Source organism: Hermetia illucens, chromosome 2, assembly GCF_905115235.1.
Source record: "Hermetia illucens chromosome 2, iHerIll2.2.curated.20191125, whole genome shotgun sequence".
Taxonomy (NCBI): Eukaryota; Metazoa; Arthropoda; class Insecta; order Diptera; family Stratiomyidae; genus Hermetia; species Hermetia illucens.
This window is the reverse complement of record NC_051850.1, coordinates 162983699-162997888: the sequence shown is the minus strand read 5'-3', so window position 1 is coordinate 162997888 and position 14190 is coordinate 162983699. Positions and strand designations below refer to the sequence as shown.

General features: G+C 43.4%; 1 protein-coding gene across 1 annotated transcript; it reads left to right on the top strand.

The window, feature by feature from the left end:
* Positions 1-5600: 5600 nt before the first annotated feature.
* Positions 5601-6923, top strand: LOC119650000 (60S ribosomal protein L14). The gene is made up of 4 exons (XM_038052462.1): positions 5601-5631; positions 5986-6087; positions 6423-6617; positions 6678-6923. The coding sequence occupies exons 1-4, from the start codon at positions 5629-5631 to the stop codon at positions 6867-6869; spliced, it is 492 nt and encodes a 163-aa protein (XP_037908390.1). The 5' UTR covers positions 5601-5628; the 3' UTR covers positions 6870-6923.
* The last annotated feature ends 7267 nt before the right edge of the window (positions 6924-14190 follow it).

The window sequence follows — 14190 nt, the reverse complement described above, 5'->3', positions numbered from 1 at the left end:
ACAGCGCAACACGTGCGCAGTACGAGGAGATGCTGCGCCATTTGGTGCTGGACGCAAGGAGTCATACCCTGAAAATCATATCGGGCGACTTCAATGTCTGGGCCTATGAGTAGGGTAGCCGTAGGACAAACGAGAGAGGAAGTATCCTACTCGAGGCATCTGCTGGGTTGGATGTTGTACTTGCCAATGTTAGGAATTCATTTACGTTCAGAGGGAGAGGCCTGGGCTCTATCGTCGCCCTCACGTACTTGAACACCGCATTGGCAAGAGGAACTACCTGGCATTACAGTGAGCATTACATCCACAGCGACCACCAGGCGATCTTTATTAAAGCCGCTGGTGGATTGAATGCTTGCAAAAGCGAGTAGTAGGGCCGGGCTGGACGACGAGGGCATTCGAGCAGGATACGTTCTCTAAAGCTCTGACAGTTCATGACGACCTGAATGGCACCACGACCGAAATGGCATCGAGACTCACGCGATTTGTGACCGAGGCATGCGACGCCGCTATGCACCGAAGGCGAGAGTTTGCAAGCAAACGTCCAAACTGTTGGTGGAATAGCGAAATCGCGGAGCTAAGAGCGGCATGCCATCGAGCGAGAAGTCAGTTCCAGCGATCATGAAGAACGCGAAGGGAACTATTGGACATTGCGTGGCAGAATAAAGGAGGCCATTCGTAGGAGCGAAAGAGATTGTTTAGGCGACTGTGCGTGGATGCCAACATAAATCCCTGGGGCATGCCCTACAGGCTGGTTAGGAAGAAGTTGCAAAGGTCGCCTCAGGTGAAATTGTAGCCACGCTCTTTCCTCATCACGCGGACCAGGTATCAAACAGAGGCCCAATTCGAGGTAGATGTAATACCTCGCGTTACCGAGGAGGAACTTCGGGAGGTCTGCGGAAGGATCGGCGATGGCGAGGCTCCGGGTTTGGAGAGCATCCCTAATAAAGCGCTGAAGCTGGCGGTAGAAACCAGACCTCATTGGTTCATAAATACATTCGAGGCGGAAGGTGTATTTCCTTCACAATGGAAAAGGCAAAAACTAACTATCTGCATCGCATCGGTGTGGATGATTCCCCGAACTGTTACAGATGTCGTGGGATCCCAGAAGACTCAGAGCATGTGCTATTTGAGTGCCCGAGACTCCGAGAGGAGAAAAAAAGCCTGAGTGACGCGTTGGGAGTTGGCGCAAGCCCCCAAAACTTATTCCGGGAAATGTTCAGGTCGGAGGCAAACTGAACTTCGGTCATCCACACAATTAGGCGAATGCGAACCCAACTCCTGAGAGAAGCACGCGGAAGAAGAGCGCAGGGAAATGGATAGGCTGTACCCTAAAGACAGAATGGAGCTGTGAAGGAAGCAAAGAAGCGGAATACTGCATACGAGGCAGATGAGCGGACCCTCAAAGCCTGTCTCAAGTATAATATCAAAATCATACTTGGAGATTTGACAATAGTCAAGAAGGGACGGGACAATCAGGTGAGAATAAATACTGAAGCCATCCACGACAAAGACCTGCGTAATACTTATATTTGATGCCGAAATAACCGCAGCTACCAGATGTCTTGGAGGCGAAGCATCCACAAATGATCTTTACAACCACTTGAAGGGCGTTGTCATTAATACGAGCACAAATATACTTGGCTGCAGCCGCGTAGAGACCTATCACGAACTCCGTCAAGTGGACAAATGACTTGACAGACAGAAAAAGGAAGCCTGGAGAACCAACAAGTCTGTGTACTCGAGAAGTAGAGGAAAGCAATCGCACCAGACGCGGAAGTTTTACCAATGAGTCAGCAGGATGAAGCCTTATACATCTCGACACCTCGATGCTCATCCTGCCGAGACAAAGAAGGAAACCTGATTTCCAACAGAATAGGCATATTAGAGCAACGAGTTGAGCCAAAACATCGGCGAGTTGGAGGTCCCGTCAACTGAAGACGATGGACAAATGCTGCCACCACCAAGCATGAAAGAAACAATCCGTGCAATTCATTGGCTTAAAAACCATAAGTCGCCAGGAGCCGATGTAATTACAGTCGAATTGGTTAAATATGGAAGTGACCAGCAGGGTAAAACTGTATACGGCCAAGAGAGAATTCGGTATCCCAACGAAATTAATAAGACTAGCTAAGTTGGTCCTGACCAATGTGCGAGGCCAGATAAAGCAGCAGGATCACTTCCGATACCATTCAACATGAACAACGATCTAAGAAAAAGGGATGCCCTATCATTCGTCCTCTTTAACCAGGCCCTGCAGAAAGTGATTCGTGATGCAGGTGTAAATGTGAGAGGCACCATCCTCTTCAAGTCCACCCAGTTACTGGCCTACGCTGACGATATTGATATCATATGAAAAACCACCCGAGATGTACAGTCTACCTTCATCCAGATCGAGCAGGCGGCGTGAGATCTTGGGCTGCACATTAATAGGAGGGGAGGAAGTGATAGTGGAAAGGAGAATTTCTGTACGAGAGGACAGCCAGCTCTGACACATAGTATCTTTGCTCGCGTAACAATGCATTGCGCTTAACGAGATTTTTTATCAGCGGGTTAGGGTGGGTCAGCCACTTCTTCAGTCTGATGCACAATAGCTTGATCATGTGCGCAACTATGAGGCAAACCCCGGAGAGGTCGTACAGGAGAGAGTTTTTGTGAAATTTGAGGTTTGGCCTTCCGTATTTGGCAGTGGATTTCCTGAGTGTCGACCTTTCAAAGCGTCGGAGGGCTTCGACTACGTTCGGTGACATGGTAGCCCATACTAGGAAATCATAGATCAGGATTACAAATAAAAGTTTTGGCCCCGAGATGAGAGGAGGTTTTTTAAGGCAGCTGAGGTCGTAGCGGCATTGGCAATAGCAGATCTGACGTGAGGGTTGGATTTAAGATTGTTGTTGAGGCAGATTCCCAGGTATTTAATGTTTGGTTTCGGCTTGAGTGTGTGGTTGCGTAAATGCAGGTTTTTGCTTTCTGAAACACACCAGTGGCACTTCTCACTGGGATTTCTGAAGCAAATAACCTCAGACTTAAGGGAATTAACGGTGAGGGCGCACCGGTTGAAATAAACGATGACCCTATTGATTAGGAGTTTGAGAGAGAGAGGCTAGTGAGGGTCTGAGGCCGCTCGCATATAGGATGGTTTCATCAGCGAAAAGGATCCCTCCTGACGAGGGAGGACTATTGTCGTTGGGGGAAACGGGCGGGTGAGGGGCTGCTTGGATAAGTTTAGGGGAGGGGAATATCGTGGAGAAAGATGTTAAAAAGTTTGGGGCCTACAACCCTGAGGGACGCCTGAGTTTAGCGGGAAGTCAATGGAGCGAAGTCCATCGAAGCGCACGTGGCAAGTTCTGTTGGAGATGAAGTCTCCGAGGATTCTGAATAATGGGAGGGGGCAATTGGACTGAATTAGTTTGTAGGCCAAGCCCTCTTTCCAAACTGAATTAAATGCCTTTTCGAGGTCTAAGGCGCAGGCTACAGTGCAATACTAATTTTCAATATGATTGCAGATGCAGGATTGGCTGCTCGGTGTATCTGAGATTTTCGAGGCCGAATTGATTAAGTGGAATGATAGGGGAGTAGTGTCTATTGAGGTGACTTGGTAGGATACGTTATACGTTCGAAGATTTTTCCAATATTGGAAAGAAGAGAGATAGGCCTCATATTCAGATCGCCCGAGCATCCTTTCTTCGGGATAAGTATAAGGAAGGCTGATTTCTAAAATACCGGGAAGTGATCGTTGTTTAGGCAGACAGGTTGTTGAAGAGGATGGTGAGACATTCACTGATGGTAGACGCACAATTCCACAGGACAAAGTTAGAGATGCCGTCAGGGTCCGAAGATTTTTTATTGTTGGACTGAGAGATTGCAAGTTCGACTACTTCTCGGGAGGTAAAGAATGAGGCGAGTGGGCCTGTTCTGACTATATCAGCCAGGGATTTGGGGAAAAGGGGTAGAGGTAAGACCCTTCCAAGCTCAACCTTTTATCGCTGACCGCAGTGGCGACCACCGAATTCTAGATGGGGTCTGCTGGGGATTTGGCTCTGAATACGTGGCTCAAATAGTCTAGTCTACACTGGAGGTTACCTATTTTTAACGGGATGTGGTTGACGTTAATCGAAGATTTTTTTCTTCCAGCCAATTGATTAATTATTGAGAAAACTTGTGGGCCAGATTTAAGGGATTTTAGGAATTTCTTGTAAGATGCATTTAGTTCGGACCGAATAGCTCCGTTGATTTTGCTGGACAGGTCTTTGATGATCTCGGAGTGGAGACGGTAGTCAGCGTTGCATCTGCGCCGTAGCCGGTGAAATAATCGTTTCCTGCGGTGCAGTAGTCTTTTTCTATTGCGAACTACGAGGAGGGTTGAGGGGGAAAGGTACCGGTATTTGTAGTAACCAGGTTCTTTAACTGGCGAGTGTTTGTCAATTGTAGTTTCGAAGGCAGAGTTGACTTTCCGGATATATGTATCTAGCTCAGCATTAGAGCGAATGCGCGACTTGTTCAGAGGAGGGCAGTGAATAAGTCGCGTTGGAAATCATCCCCCCCTCCCCAAATGTTAGATTGAAGGATCTGCATTTTTGCGGATGGTGGAGTGGAGGGAGAATTTGCTATAGATGTAGAGAGAGGCTGAAGGCATGATGGTCCGAGTGGGTTGCCAAAGAAGAGCAGCTGGTGACACATGCTGAGAAATTGGACGAGATTATAAGACCGACGAGGGAAAGATGGCACTCTCGCGTTAATGATGTCCGTGCTAAAGAGTGGGCCTGACTGAAGCCAATCGAAGAGCACTTTGCCGTTTTCGTTATAAACTGAGTCTCCCCAAGATACGTGCCTCGCGTAGAGGTCACCGGCGAGGATGAAGGCATCGAAACTGGTGGCAATTCCCCAGAGTTCGACCAGAATGGGAGTGAAGTGACGACCTGTGATGCCGGGGGACGCCACCCCTAACAGGAAGTCTGACTGCTGCTAACAGGCAGTTTGATGCCACTGCAGCCGGTGGGATGCTATTTGCCCTAAGTCCTGTTTTGACTAGTATTTCTGTGCCTCTGCCCGCGTCGTTAAGGAAAGTACTGTAACCGGGAGCATGTAGTTTCACGTTGGGAGCTCCCCCCCCCCCCCTTCTGGTTGAAATATACTAATTGAATTTTCCGTAAGAAATTGCACCCGCCATTTCCATCACGATCCCTCATACAATTCTAAGCAAAAAATATTCGGTATTTTTTTCAATTTCTCAATCCTTTATTTGTCATAGGAATTTGTTTTTCTAAAATAAAACTTTTATAGAAAATATTGAACAGTTTGGTATTTTCTCTTTAAATAATTTATCTAATGTTTTCGAAGATGGAATTTTTGAAAAGCCTTCATTTAATTTTTGCCTTTTTCTTTTTCTGCCCAATAAATTTTAAAAACGTAATTGCATGAACTTTTCTTGACAGACTATAATATTTAGTATAGGGTACAGTTTCTCTAATTAAATGCTTAATAACACACCATTTTCAAATGAAAAGCACAACCTTCCGGGTGTTAGCAGCATTTGACTCAATCAGTACCACATAAGGTTATTTCGACCAGTTAACTAACGTCGTGAAGTTGCTTACAAATAGGTGCCTAGTTCTTTCTTTCCGGTTAATCATGGTAAGATGGACGGGTACGTCTCGCGAATTTCTTATTTTCTCGTTTAATTTCCAAGTGTTAACCTCTCCTAAGTCTCAATTTTGCTATTTCAATTGCACTGAAGTTCAAATAATCAAAATGTGGCATAGTGGTATTCGAAATCACACAGAATCCCTTCAAAAAATACAAGAACTTGTGTTTCGGACGCCACATGGGTGATAATTTGACATTTCGTGTTTACTTGCTCCCAGTCAAGCACATTGAGAAGCTCCCGTAATTTATTGGGTTCTTGTGCACAGTAGAAGAGAGGAAATTCGCGAACGAACATTAAATAAAGTTATTTAATGGAGACTAAAGTGAAAAATATACTTGCAGCCGTTCGAGCGTTTCGTAGAGACAGGCAGGATCGCCAAGTGCGCTGCGGGACCCCTTAAGGGCCGTCTCGTCGCTATTGTCGACGTTATAGATCAAAACAGAGTAAGTATTGAATAACTAATATGAAGCATATTCTGTTTATAGAGAGTTTCAGATTAAGAGACGCGCCAATATTCACGCCTCGTAGAGGTTATATACCGGCGCGGTGGTCAGGCGTCAGATGTAGGATGTCTGCCGCTGGATCTGAAATTCTTCGCAGAATGTTTCTAAAGTGAATTAGTTTTCATGATGAGTACGTTATTCTTGATAGGAATTGCCGACTGACACATATGTGTAGATATCAACCAAATCTGAGAAAAGAATTATTACTTTTAGAGCAAAATCTCCCTCAAAACAGGAATTATTATCTCAAAGCAATGTTTTGTTTCATTTCACAGGTTCTAGTTGATGGACCTCTCACTGGAGTCCCCCGACAGGAATATCGTTTGGCCAACCTTCACTTGACCAAATTCCGCATTAGGTTCCCATACACAGCTCCCACCAGGATTGTTCGCAAGGCGTGGAAGGAATTCGACGTCAAGGCCAAATGGAGGGAGACCGCTTGGTCGTTGAAGGCCCAATCAATCCGTAAGGTAAGATCTCACGGCTGACGTTCAGCGAGCGTGTTGCTTATTGTTGCATTTTCATTACAGCGAACACAATTGAATGACTTCGATCGCTTCAAGTTGCGTTATGCCAAGAGGCAGAGAAACAAGCTCCTCACCGTTGCCTTCAACACCTTGAAGAAACGTACAAAGAGCGATGGAACCACTCGCGTTCTCAAGAAGGACAGGAGGGAGAAATTCCTTAAATTGAAAGCGGAGAAGGGAAAGGGCAAGAAATAAGATTTCACACTTAAGATCTGCTTTTACGTTTAAAATAAAAAAAGAAAAAAAATATAAAGTGTTTTCTTGTAAATCCAATTTCTTCTGCAGTGGGTGAGTGCGGGGATGCGATTGACTGAATTCATAGCGACTTTGTTGCTCAAATAAATGAAAGTGTTCACTAGGGTGTGGTTTGCTTGCTATGACATGGTTCCAACTCATTCTTTTTCATTTTTGGACGTCTAGGTTTCCCGATAAATTTATTCTTCCATCAGTATTTAGTTAGCCTTTATTCTTATTACCAAGTGAACGACACTCCTGCGGGCTTACCACTAAGCTCCGAACCATTCAGACAACATTTTTAGAAACCTTGAATATTGCATGTCTGCCCACAGGTTCTTAATTGAATATACGCTGCTCAGCTAACAACGTTAGCTCTTGCTCTTCCCCTCCAACTTTTTACTAGCGCGGATATGCTTAGGTTCGTTGTCCTGTTGGGAAGTGGACGGAATGAATTGAAGAATCTATGGCTCATAATTTTTTTTTCCGAGATATTTTTTGCACTTAAACTATATATATATATATTTAGCAATATTAGATTTTACTGTATCACAGAATAAGCGAATATCGCAAAATAGGTCAAAATCAGCGTTCAGCAGTGGTGTTGATCACCTCATGAACAGAATTAACTTCTTCTTCTTCTTCTTTTCCTTCATCCTTTGTCCCGTTCACAAGCGGGGTCGGCTCGTCGTGATCGGCTTCACCATTTGGCTCTATCGAATGCCTGATCTGGGTGCAATCTCGAGGCTTTCAAATCCCCATCCAGCGTATCAAGCCACCGTTGTTTAGGTCTGCCTTTTGGTCGTTTACCATCGACTTCCGATGTTCAGACCAATCTTGGCAAGTGAATTCTCGTTTGCACGAATTGCGTGACCATACCGTCGAAGACGCCTCTCTCGCAACTTTTGGAGCGGTCGACCATGGAAGTTGATAGTTACAGAACGACGGGATTTGTAATTCGAAGAAAAAGGAAATGCAAAAACGCCACAAACTGGAGAAAGATGTAACATGCTCGGCCAAACAGGTTCATAGAATACTTTGGATAGCCAAGTTCTATTTTCGTACAGGCAAAAGAAAGCCGTTCATTTCCGGAAAATAACCGAAAAAACAGTTTGTTTTTACGAAATGAGAATTAAACAAATTTTAGAGTTTTGGTGTTCAGTTCTGTGGTATGGCAAAGTAAAATGGAAATCTGGGCACCGGCGAAATTCATATGTGAGTGTTCAGAAAGAGATTGAAAACGATTATATGTATACAGGATATCGTTGCATATTGCTTATAACGACTATATTTTGAGGCTCCGCTTGACGCTTCAGGTATAAAAGGTTTTGTGTTTTTCTATGTGAGGAACATAACGTAGTTCTCCATTCGCGGATAGCATCGACTCGAGATATTTAATTCGCTCAGTTCTGTCAATGGCAGTAGCCTGCCCAGAACAGTGATTTAACGGGGGGTCAATGCTATCAGCCAATGGAGAACTGCGTAATGAAATTGCTTCAAGCATTAATGCAACCTGAATGAATGATTCCACAACTGATGTTCTTTGTGATCGACGTATCAGCGAACATCTAAAATTTACCGCAAAGTCATCCGCCTAGCGCTGTTGAGTGTTGGCCGGCTATTAAAGACAATGAACAGCGTCTTGCGAAGATGTTACTTTGGACAAGTGGCGTGCAACGTGTCCAAAAATGGAATGGTCGCCTCATGCAACACGGTCTCAGATTGAATCTAAACAAAACTGAATTTATTGTTTTCATTTGACCAGTACGATTTGATGTTATTCGTTCTTTGGTCCACCATGAACTTCGTCTTGCCTTCATTAATGAGCAGCCCGATATCTCGCGTCGCCTGCTCGATCTAGATGCAGGCAGAATGTACATCTCGGGTTGTTCTTCCCATACTGCCAATATCATCATTGTAGCCCAGTAACTGGGTGTACTTGGAGAGAATGGTGCCTCTCGCATTGGCATTTGCATCTCGAATCACTTTCTCCAGGGCCAGGTTAAAGAGGACAAATGATAGGGCATCCCCTTGTCGTAGACCGTTGTTGATGTTAAATGGTCTCGAGAGTGATCCGGCTGTTTTTGTCTGGTCCCGCACATTGGTCATTGGTTATCAATTTCATCGGAACACCGAATCCCCTCATAGCCGTGTTCTGGACCTATGAGTCTATCCGGCCTAGCAAGATAATATAATAATATAGATATGTATGTATAGGACAGGTAATGCCTCGTTGCCAGTCATCAGGCATTGATTCGCTGTCCCACACCTTGAGCATCAGTTGATGAACCGCTTGGTGTAGTTGGTCAGCTCCATACTTAAGCACTTCGGCTGTAATTCGGCCGGCTCCTAGTGACTTATGGTTTTTAACGTCCAATGCACGAGGAGTGACGCGTTGATATTTGTTTTCCAATAATTGCAGGCAATTGATCGAGTTTGTGAAATTGTATTTGTTGCCGTTGTTGTAAAGGTGTTTCCACGAAGCCGATTGCACACTCGAGTTGTTAAGTTCTGATCTTAACAAAATTTTCCTAGAATGGTGAAAAAACATTTTTTTATTTATCTTATGTCAACATTTCGAAGACCAGTTATCCTCTTCCTCAGTGAGTTTTAGGTTAACCTCCTTATAGTGTATTGCGTTGTACGATGCCATTTTTTTTTTGTAGCGGAAACCACTCCTTTTTACAAAAAATGGCACCATACAACGCAATGCTCTATCCTATGCTAACCACGTCATCCGGAAAAGAACGGTTTCGGGAAGAAGATGGTTGGAGGATTAATTCGTAAAAAATTGACAATGATGGAGAGAAACAACCTGATGACATTTTCAAGACAAGTAGGACCATACAAAAAACGGCGGGTATCTCTCATTTCCTCCCAAGGCCACTAGCAGATTAAAAATTTCCTAAAGAAACGCCACATCGAAGTGCTATCTATCAACAGACCACATCAACTGAAGACACGATTAGAAGGCACAAAACCCCCAAGGATGACAACGGGACAAGCGGAATCTACTAACCGTGCAAGTTGGTCTGCGAAAAATCATATATAAAGTAAACCAGAAGGGTAATAACGACGAGATTCAATAAAGGCATCTGGTGATAGACAAAACCAAACCAACACACGCTATCAAATCATTAATAGCCAGATACATCACCAAGGAGAAGCATATAACAATAAAGGATAATTTAAGAGTAATTACGGAGGTTAATGATTTTCGAAAATTAAATGCATTGGGATAACTCATAATGTACATAATACCTGAGTATAGAAGGATCACCGACGATCTAGGATCTAGGTCAGACTCACTGAGGAAGACGACAGCTGGTCCTCAAAATATCGATATATGACAAATAAAAGAACATTTCTTTTGGCGTTCGAGGAAAAATCAGTCGTTTTTTGATTTTGCTAACTATAAACAAGCCGCACAAAACGACATATGCAATAGTTGACAGTAGAATCTGATCTTCATTTATTAGTCTCTTTTGCCAAAGAGCCCTTTCGTTTTTTTTTGCTGGTAAGGTATCTATTGGATGGACGCAGATCATCGATTGTATTATACTTTCCTCTAGAGAAATGTTCCGACTTTTCCATTACCTCCTCTCGACTACTGGAACTATTCATAATGTATTTTTTGGCTCGATTGAACAGGAACAACTCGCAGGGATCGAAACCGGGTTAATTCGGTGACTGTTGGATAGTATTCGTTTCGTGTTTGTACAAAAAATCGCCAATAATAATGGAATCAGAATAGAATTTGTTTGCCCAAAAATTCAAATTAATTTATTTTCACGAAGTGATTCACGTAAACCTCCCATAATATCTGCTTAATCTTCTGATCAAAATCCATGACGTACAATACCGTTGTAATCAATCAAAACCGTGAACATCATCTTCATCGTTGACTGAAAACTATGTACACGTTTTATAGTTGTTGGACGCCGTTCACTAGCCTGATATCTGAATTGCTTGTCATACTCATAAATCCACGTCTTCAGTATTCGTTCAGACTGGTTTGAATGTTCAGCCATGGAAATCGTGTCTTCATTTCCCAAAATTTAACACAAACTCACTGTTATAAATTTAATTTGATTTTTAAAATTATTAAAAAATCGAAAACATGCACTCAAACAAATATAATCACAACGCCTTCTACTTTACAACTGTTGGGCTACGACTACGAAATTCGGAGAATATTGCAGTAACAGAATGGCGAGATACACTCGAGCACATTTTGTAGAATGCACGATACCGTGCTCCTGGATAAAAGGAAGTTCACTATTGTGCCGGTTAGGGGAACAGAAGCTGTGCAAATAATAATGACTTCAGAACATTACCCTGGTTCATGAACAATTTTATAGGTGGTTGCAAATGTTTTGGTTGTCTGGTCTATACTATTAATGGTCAGCTTCTTACCCACAATTGTCAGGCGTATAACATCCAGTTAAGTTCTATCTTTTCCTTTACGATTCTGAAGAAGGGAATTCGTTTTTCTTGTTACAATTGGAGGAGTATTCGCATTAATTCATCCCAGCGTCGTGTCCACGGAGTATTCTGGCTTGAGACAATATTAAATGAAGAACTACCTCAGCGTATAGGATACCCGTGGACGTGTTGATTTGAAGACGGAAGTGGCGGAAAGTCCAATATGGATTGTGCCATATGAGAGAAACCAATATTCCAGCATTACTAGGGATCTCTCTTCTGTGTTTACAACCCTCGTCCTCTACAGGGTGCGGCAGCATAACTTCCTTTTTTCAAAACTCAATAAAAACTATTGTATGCATCGGAAAATATTTATTTATTTTTTATAATGTAGGTACATGTCTAAAGTTTTTATTTACATTGTTTTGAAGATCAAATCTGTTAGGTGACGTCCCCCATTCTCCATACATTGCGTAAACCGATTTCTGGCGTTTGTCATGACTCTTGTTAGCATAGCAGGTGTTATGTTGGCAATTTCTTTTTGGATGTTGGTCTTCAAATCTTGTAGGGCTCTTGGACGGTTCACATAAACACGGGATTTCAAAAAACCCCATAGAAAAAAATTACAAGGGGAGAGATCGGGAGAGCGTGCCGGTCATTCCAAATCGCCTCTAATTGAGATAAGGCGCTCTGGAAAGTGTTTCCTCAAAACAGCCATCTTGTTGGAACCAAGTGTCCCCTAAATCTAAATTTTCTAGCCGTGGGAAAAAAAAATTCTGTAGCATGTTTACATACTGGTCCGAATTCACTGTCACTGTAACCTCATTTTCCTTAAAAAACCAGGGACCAATAATTCCAGCTGAGGAAATTGCACACCACACTGTGACTTTGGGTGAATGCAAAGGCTTTTCATGCAATTCTCGAGGGTTGGTGTCAGCCCAGTAGCGCATGTTTTGTTTGTTAACCGACCCACACAAATGAAAATGGGCTTCATCGCTAAAAACAACAATAGCACCCTCGGGAACGACATCAAGAAGAAGCTCACACGCGTTCATCCGAGAATTGAAGTCACGTTCTGAAAGTTCCTGCACTATTGCCATCTTATAGGGATGAAAATGAAGATCATCACGAAGAATTCTTTTCACAGAACGATCGGATAGTGTGCGTGTTTGTGCGCAGACCGCCGTGGCGATCGCAACATTGACGCTCTCACTGCTTCAATGTTCTCAGGTGATCTAACGGGCCGAGGGACTTCAGTTCTTCTTTTTGTCGCACTTGCAGTTTGTCTGGATGTAGTGACCCATGTAACAATTGATTTGCGGTCTGGGACGGGAGCCAACGGGGCTAAATTAAAGTGATTCCGAAATGCACGTTGTGCACCGAACATCCGCTTAAAAAGTAAACCTCAACGCCAAAGGCACGCTCCTCACTATTCCAACGCATGATGGCGACTGAACCGTGTCGGGACAAAACTTTACAGTATCCCCTCTTGAACGGGACCACTAGCGTTCCGCTATGACATCAACTAACTGAGTGGCGCGCATTTTAAAAAAGGAAGTTATGCTGCCGCACCCTGTATAAGGCGGCTTATACAACCCTCGATGTTATCAAACCCGATAGCAGTACGTCAACCGAGATACTTGACCTTGAAATGACGATGTCCAAATGAAGTTTCTCGAAATCGATGAAATACTGGTAAATTGCAAATTTACGAGGATGCCAACCGAGAGGATGTCCTCCACTTCTACAAGCACTGCTGACATTTGGAACAGTTACACTTGCCAGAGCCATTGAAGTCCAGGAAGCAATGAAACGAATGAAAGTGGGCGCATCTGAGCTCTGGGAAGGGAAGAGCTGCAACCCAACACTGTGACTCAGTGAGTTTTTCAATCGCATTATTAAGGAGGATAAAAAAAAGGAGGAAAAAACACCATCTGACTGGCAAGAAAGCACGATCGTTCCAATATGGAAAAAGAAAAGCAGTCCAGCAGAATGTTCCAATTACCGACCGATCTGATTGCTGGTCTGTATCGTGAAGATTTTTGATCACTTCTTGACAACTCATATCGTATCCTCTGGCGCAGTATATAGTGCCAGAGAAATTTGTGCGTTTGGTTGGAACATCATAACTGCTTCGTGTCTCTGTCAGTGTTTATGAAGGAAACGCCCGCTAGCTTCTCCTCTTTGTTCTTCTTATGAATACTATTGCATGGGACATCTTACGTCCAGTGCACCATACACTTCTGAACTCGATAAATTGTTGAAAAGTGGCATTCGCCTCAATCAACACGGTCTCAGTCTAAATCTGAGAAAAAAGACTTGGCGAACGAAAACTAAAATACAGGCACTATCTCTGACAGTGGCAACGACCTACCGAGAACGGAGTGATTTAAATATTTCAGGACAATGCTATCAGGCAATTTTGAACTGCTTTATAAAGTTACTTGGCGCCTCCTGGTAATGGTAACGAAGATGTAGCAGCGAACTAGGGCGGAATTTGCCATGATCACATAAGAAATCAGAATATCCACGATCGAGAGAGGCGTCTTTGATGGTATGGACATGTAATTCGCGTTGATGAAAACTTACTTTCAAAGATTGGTCTGAACATCAAAGTCGATGGGAAACGATCGAAAGGCGGGGCGAAATAACGACCGGTTGATACACTAAATGGTGATTAGAGATCCTTTCGACTCCAGCCTGTACAGTAAGAAATCCTCAGTAACTAATAAAATATTGTTAGCGGGAGGCAAATACGCTCTCCGCTTTTAAAAGTGGAAGGAAAAGATTTTTGACAATACTGTCCTTGCAATGTAGAAACACTTCAATTCTGAATTAGGAAAGAAAACACCATTGA

What these genes read in the sequence shown, in the direction of transcription:
- LOC119650000 (XM_038052462.1), top strand. An exon ending in ACGTTATAGATCAAAACAGA is followed by an intron (nt 6,088 to 6,422) that starts GTAAGTATTGAA and finishes TTCATTTCACAG; the next exon opens with GTTCTAGTTGATGGACCTCT. An exon ending in AGGCCCAATCAATCCGTAAG is followed by an intron (nt 6,618 to 6,677) that starts GTAAGATCTCAC and finishes TTTTCATTACAG; the next exon opens with CGAACACAATTGAATGACTT.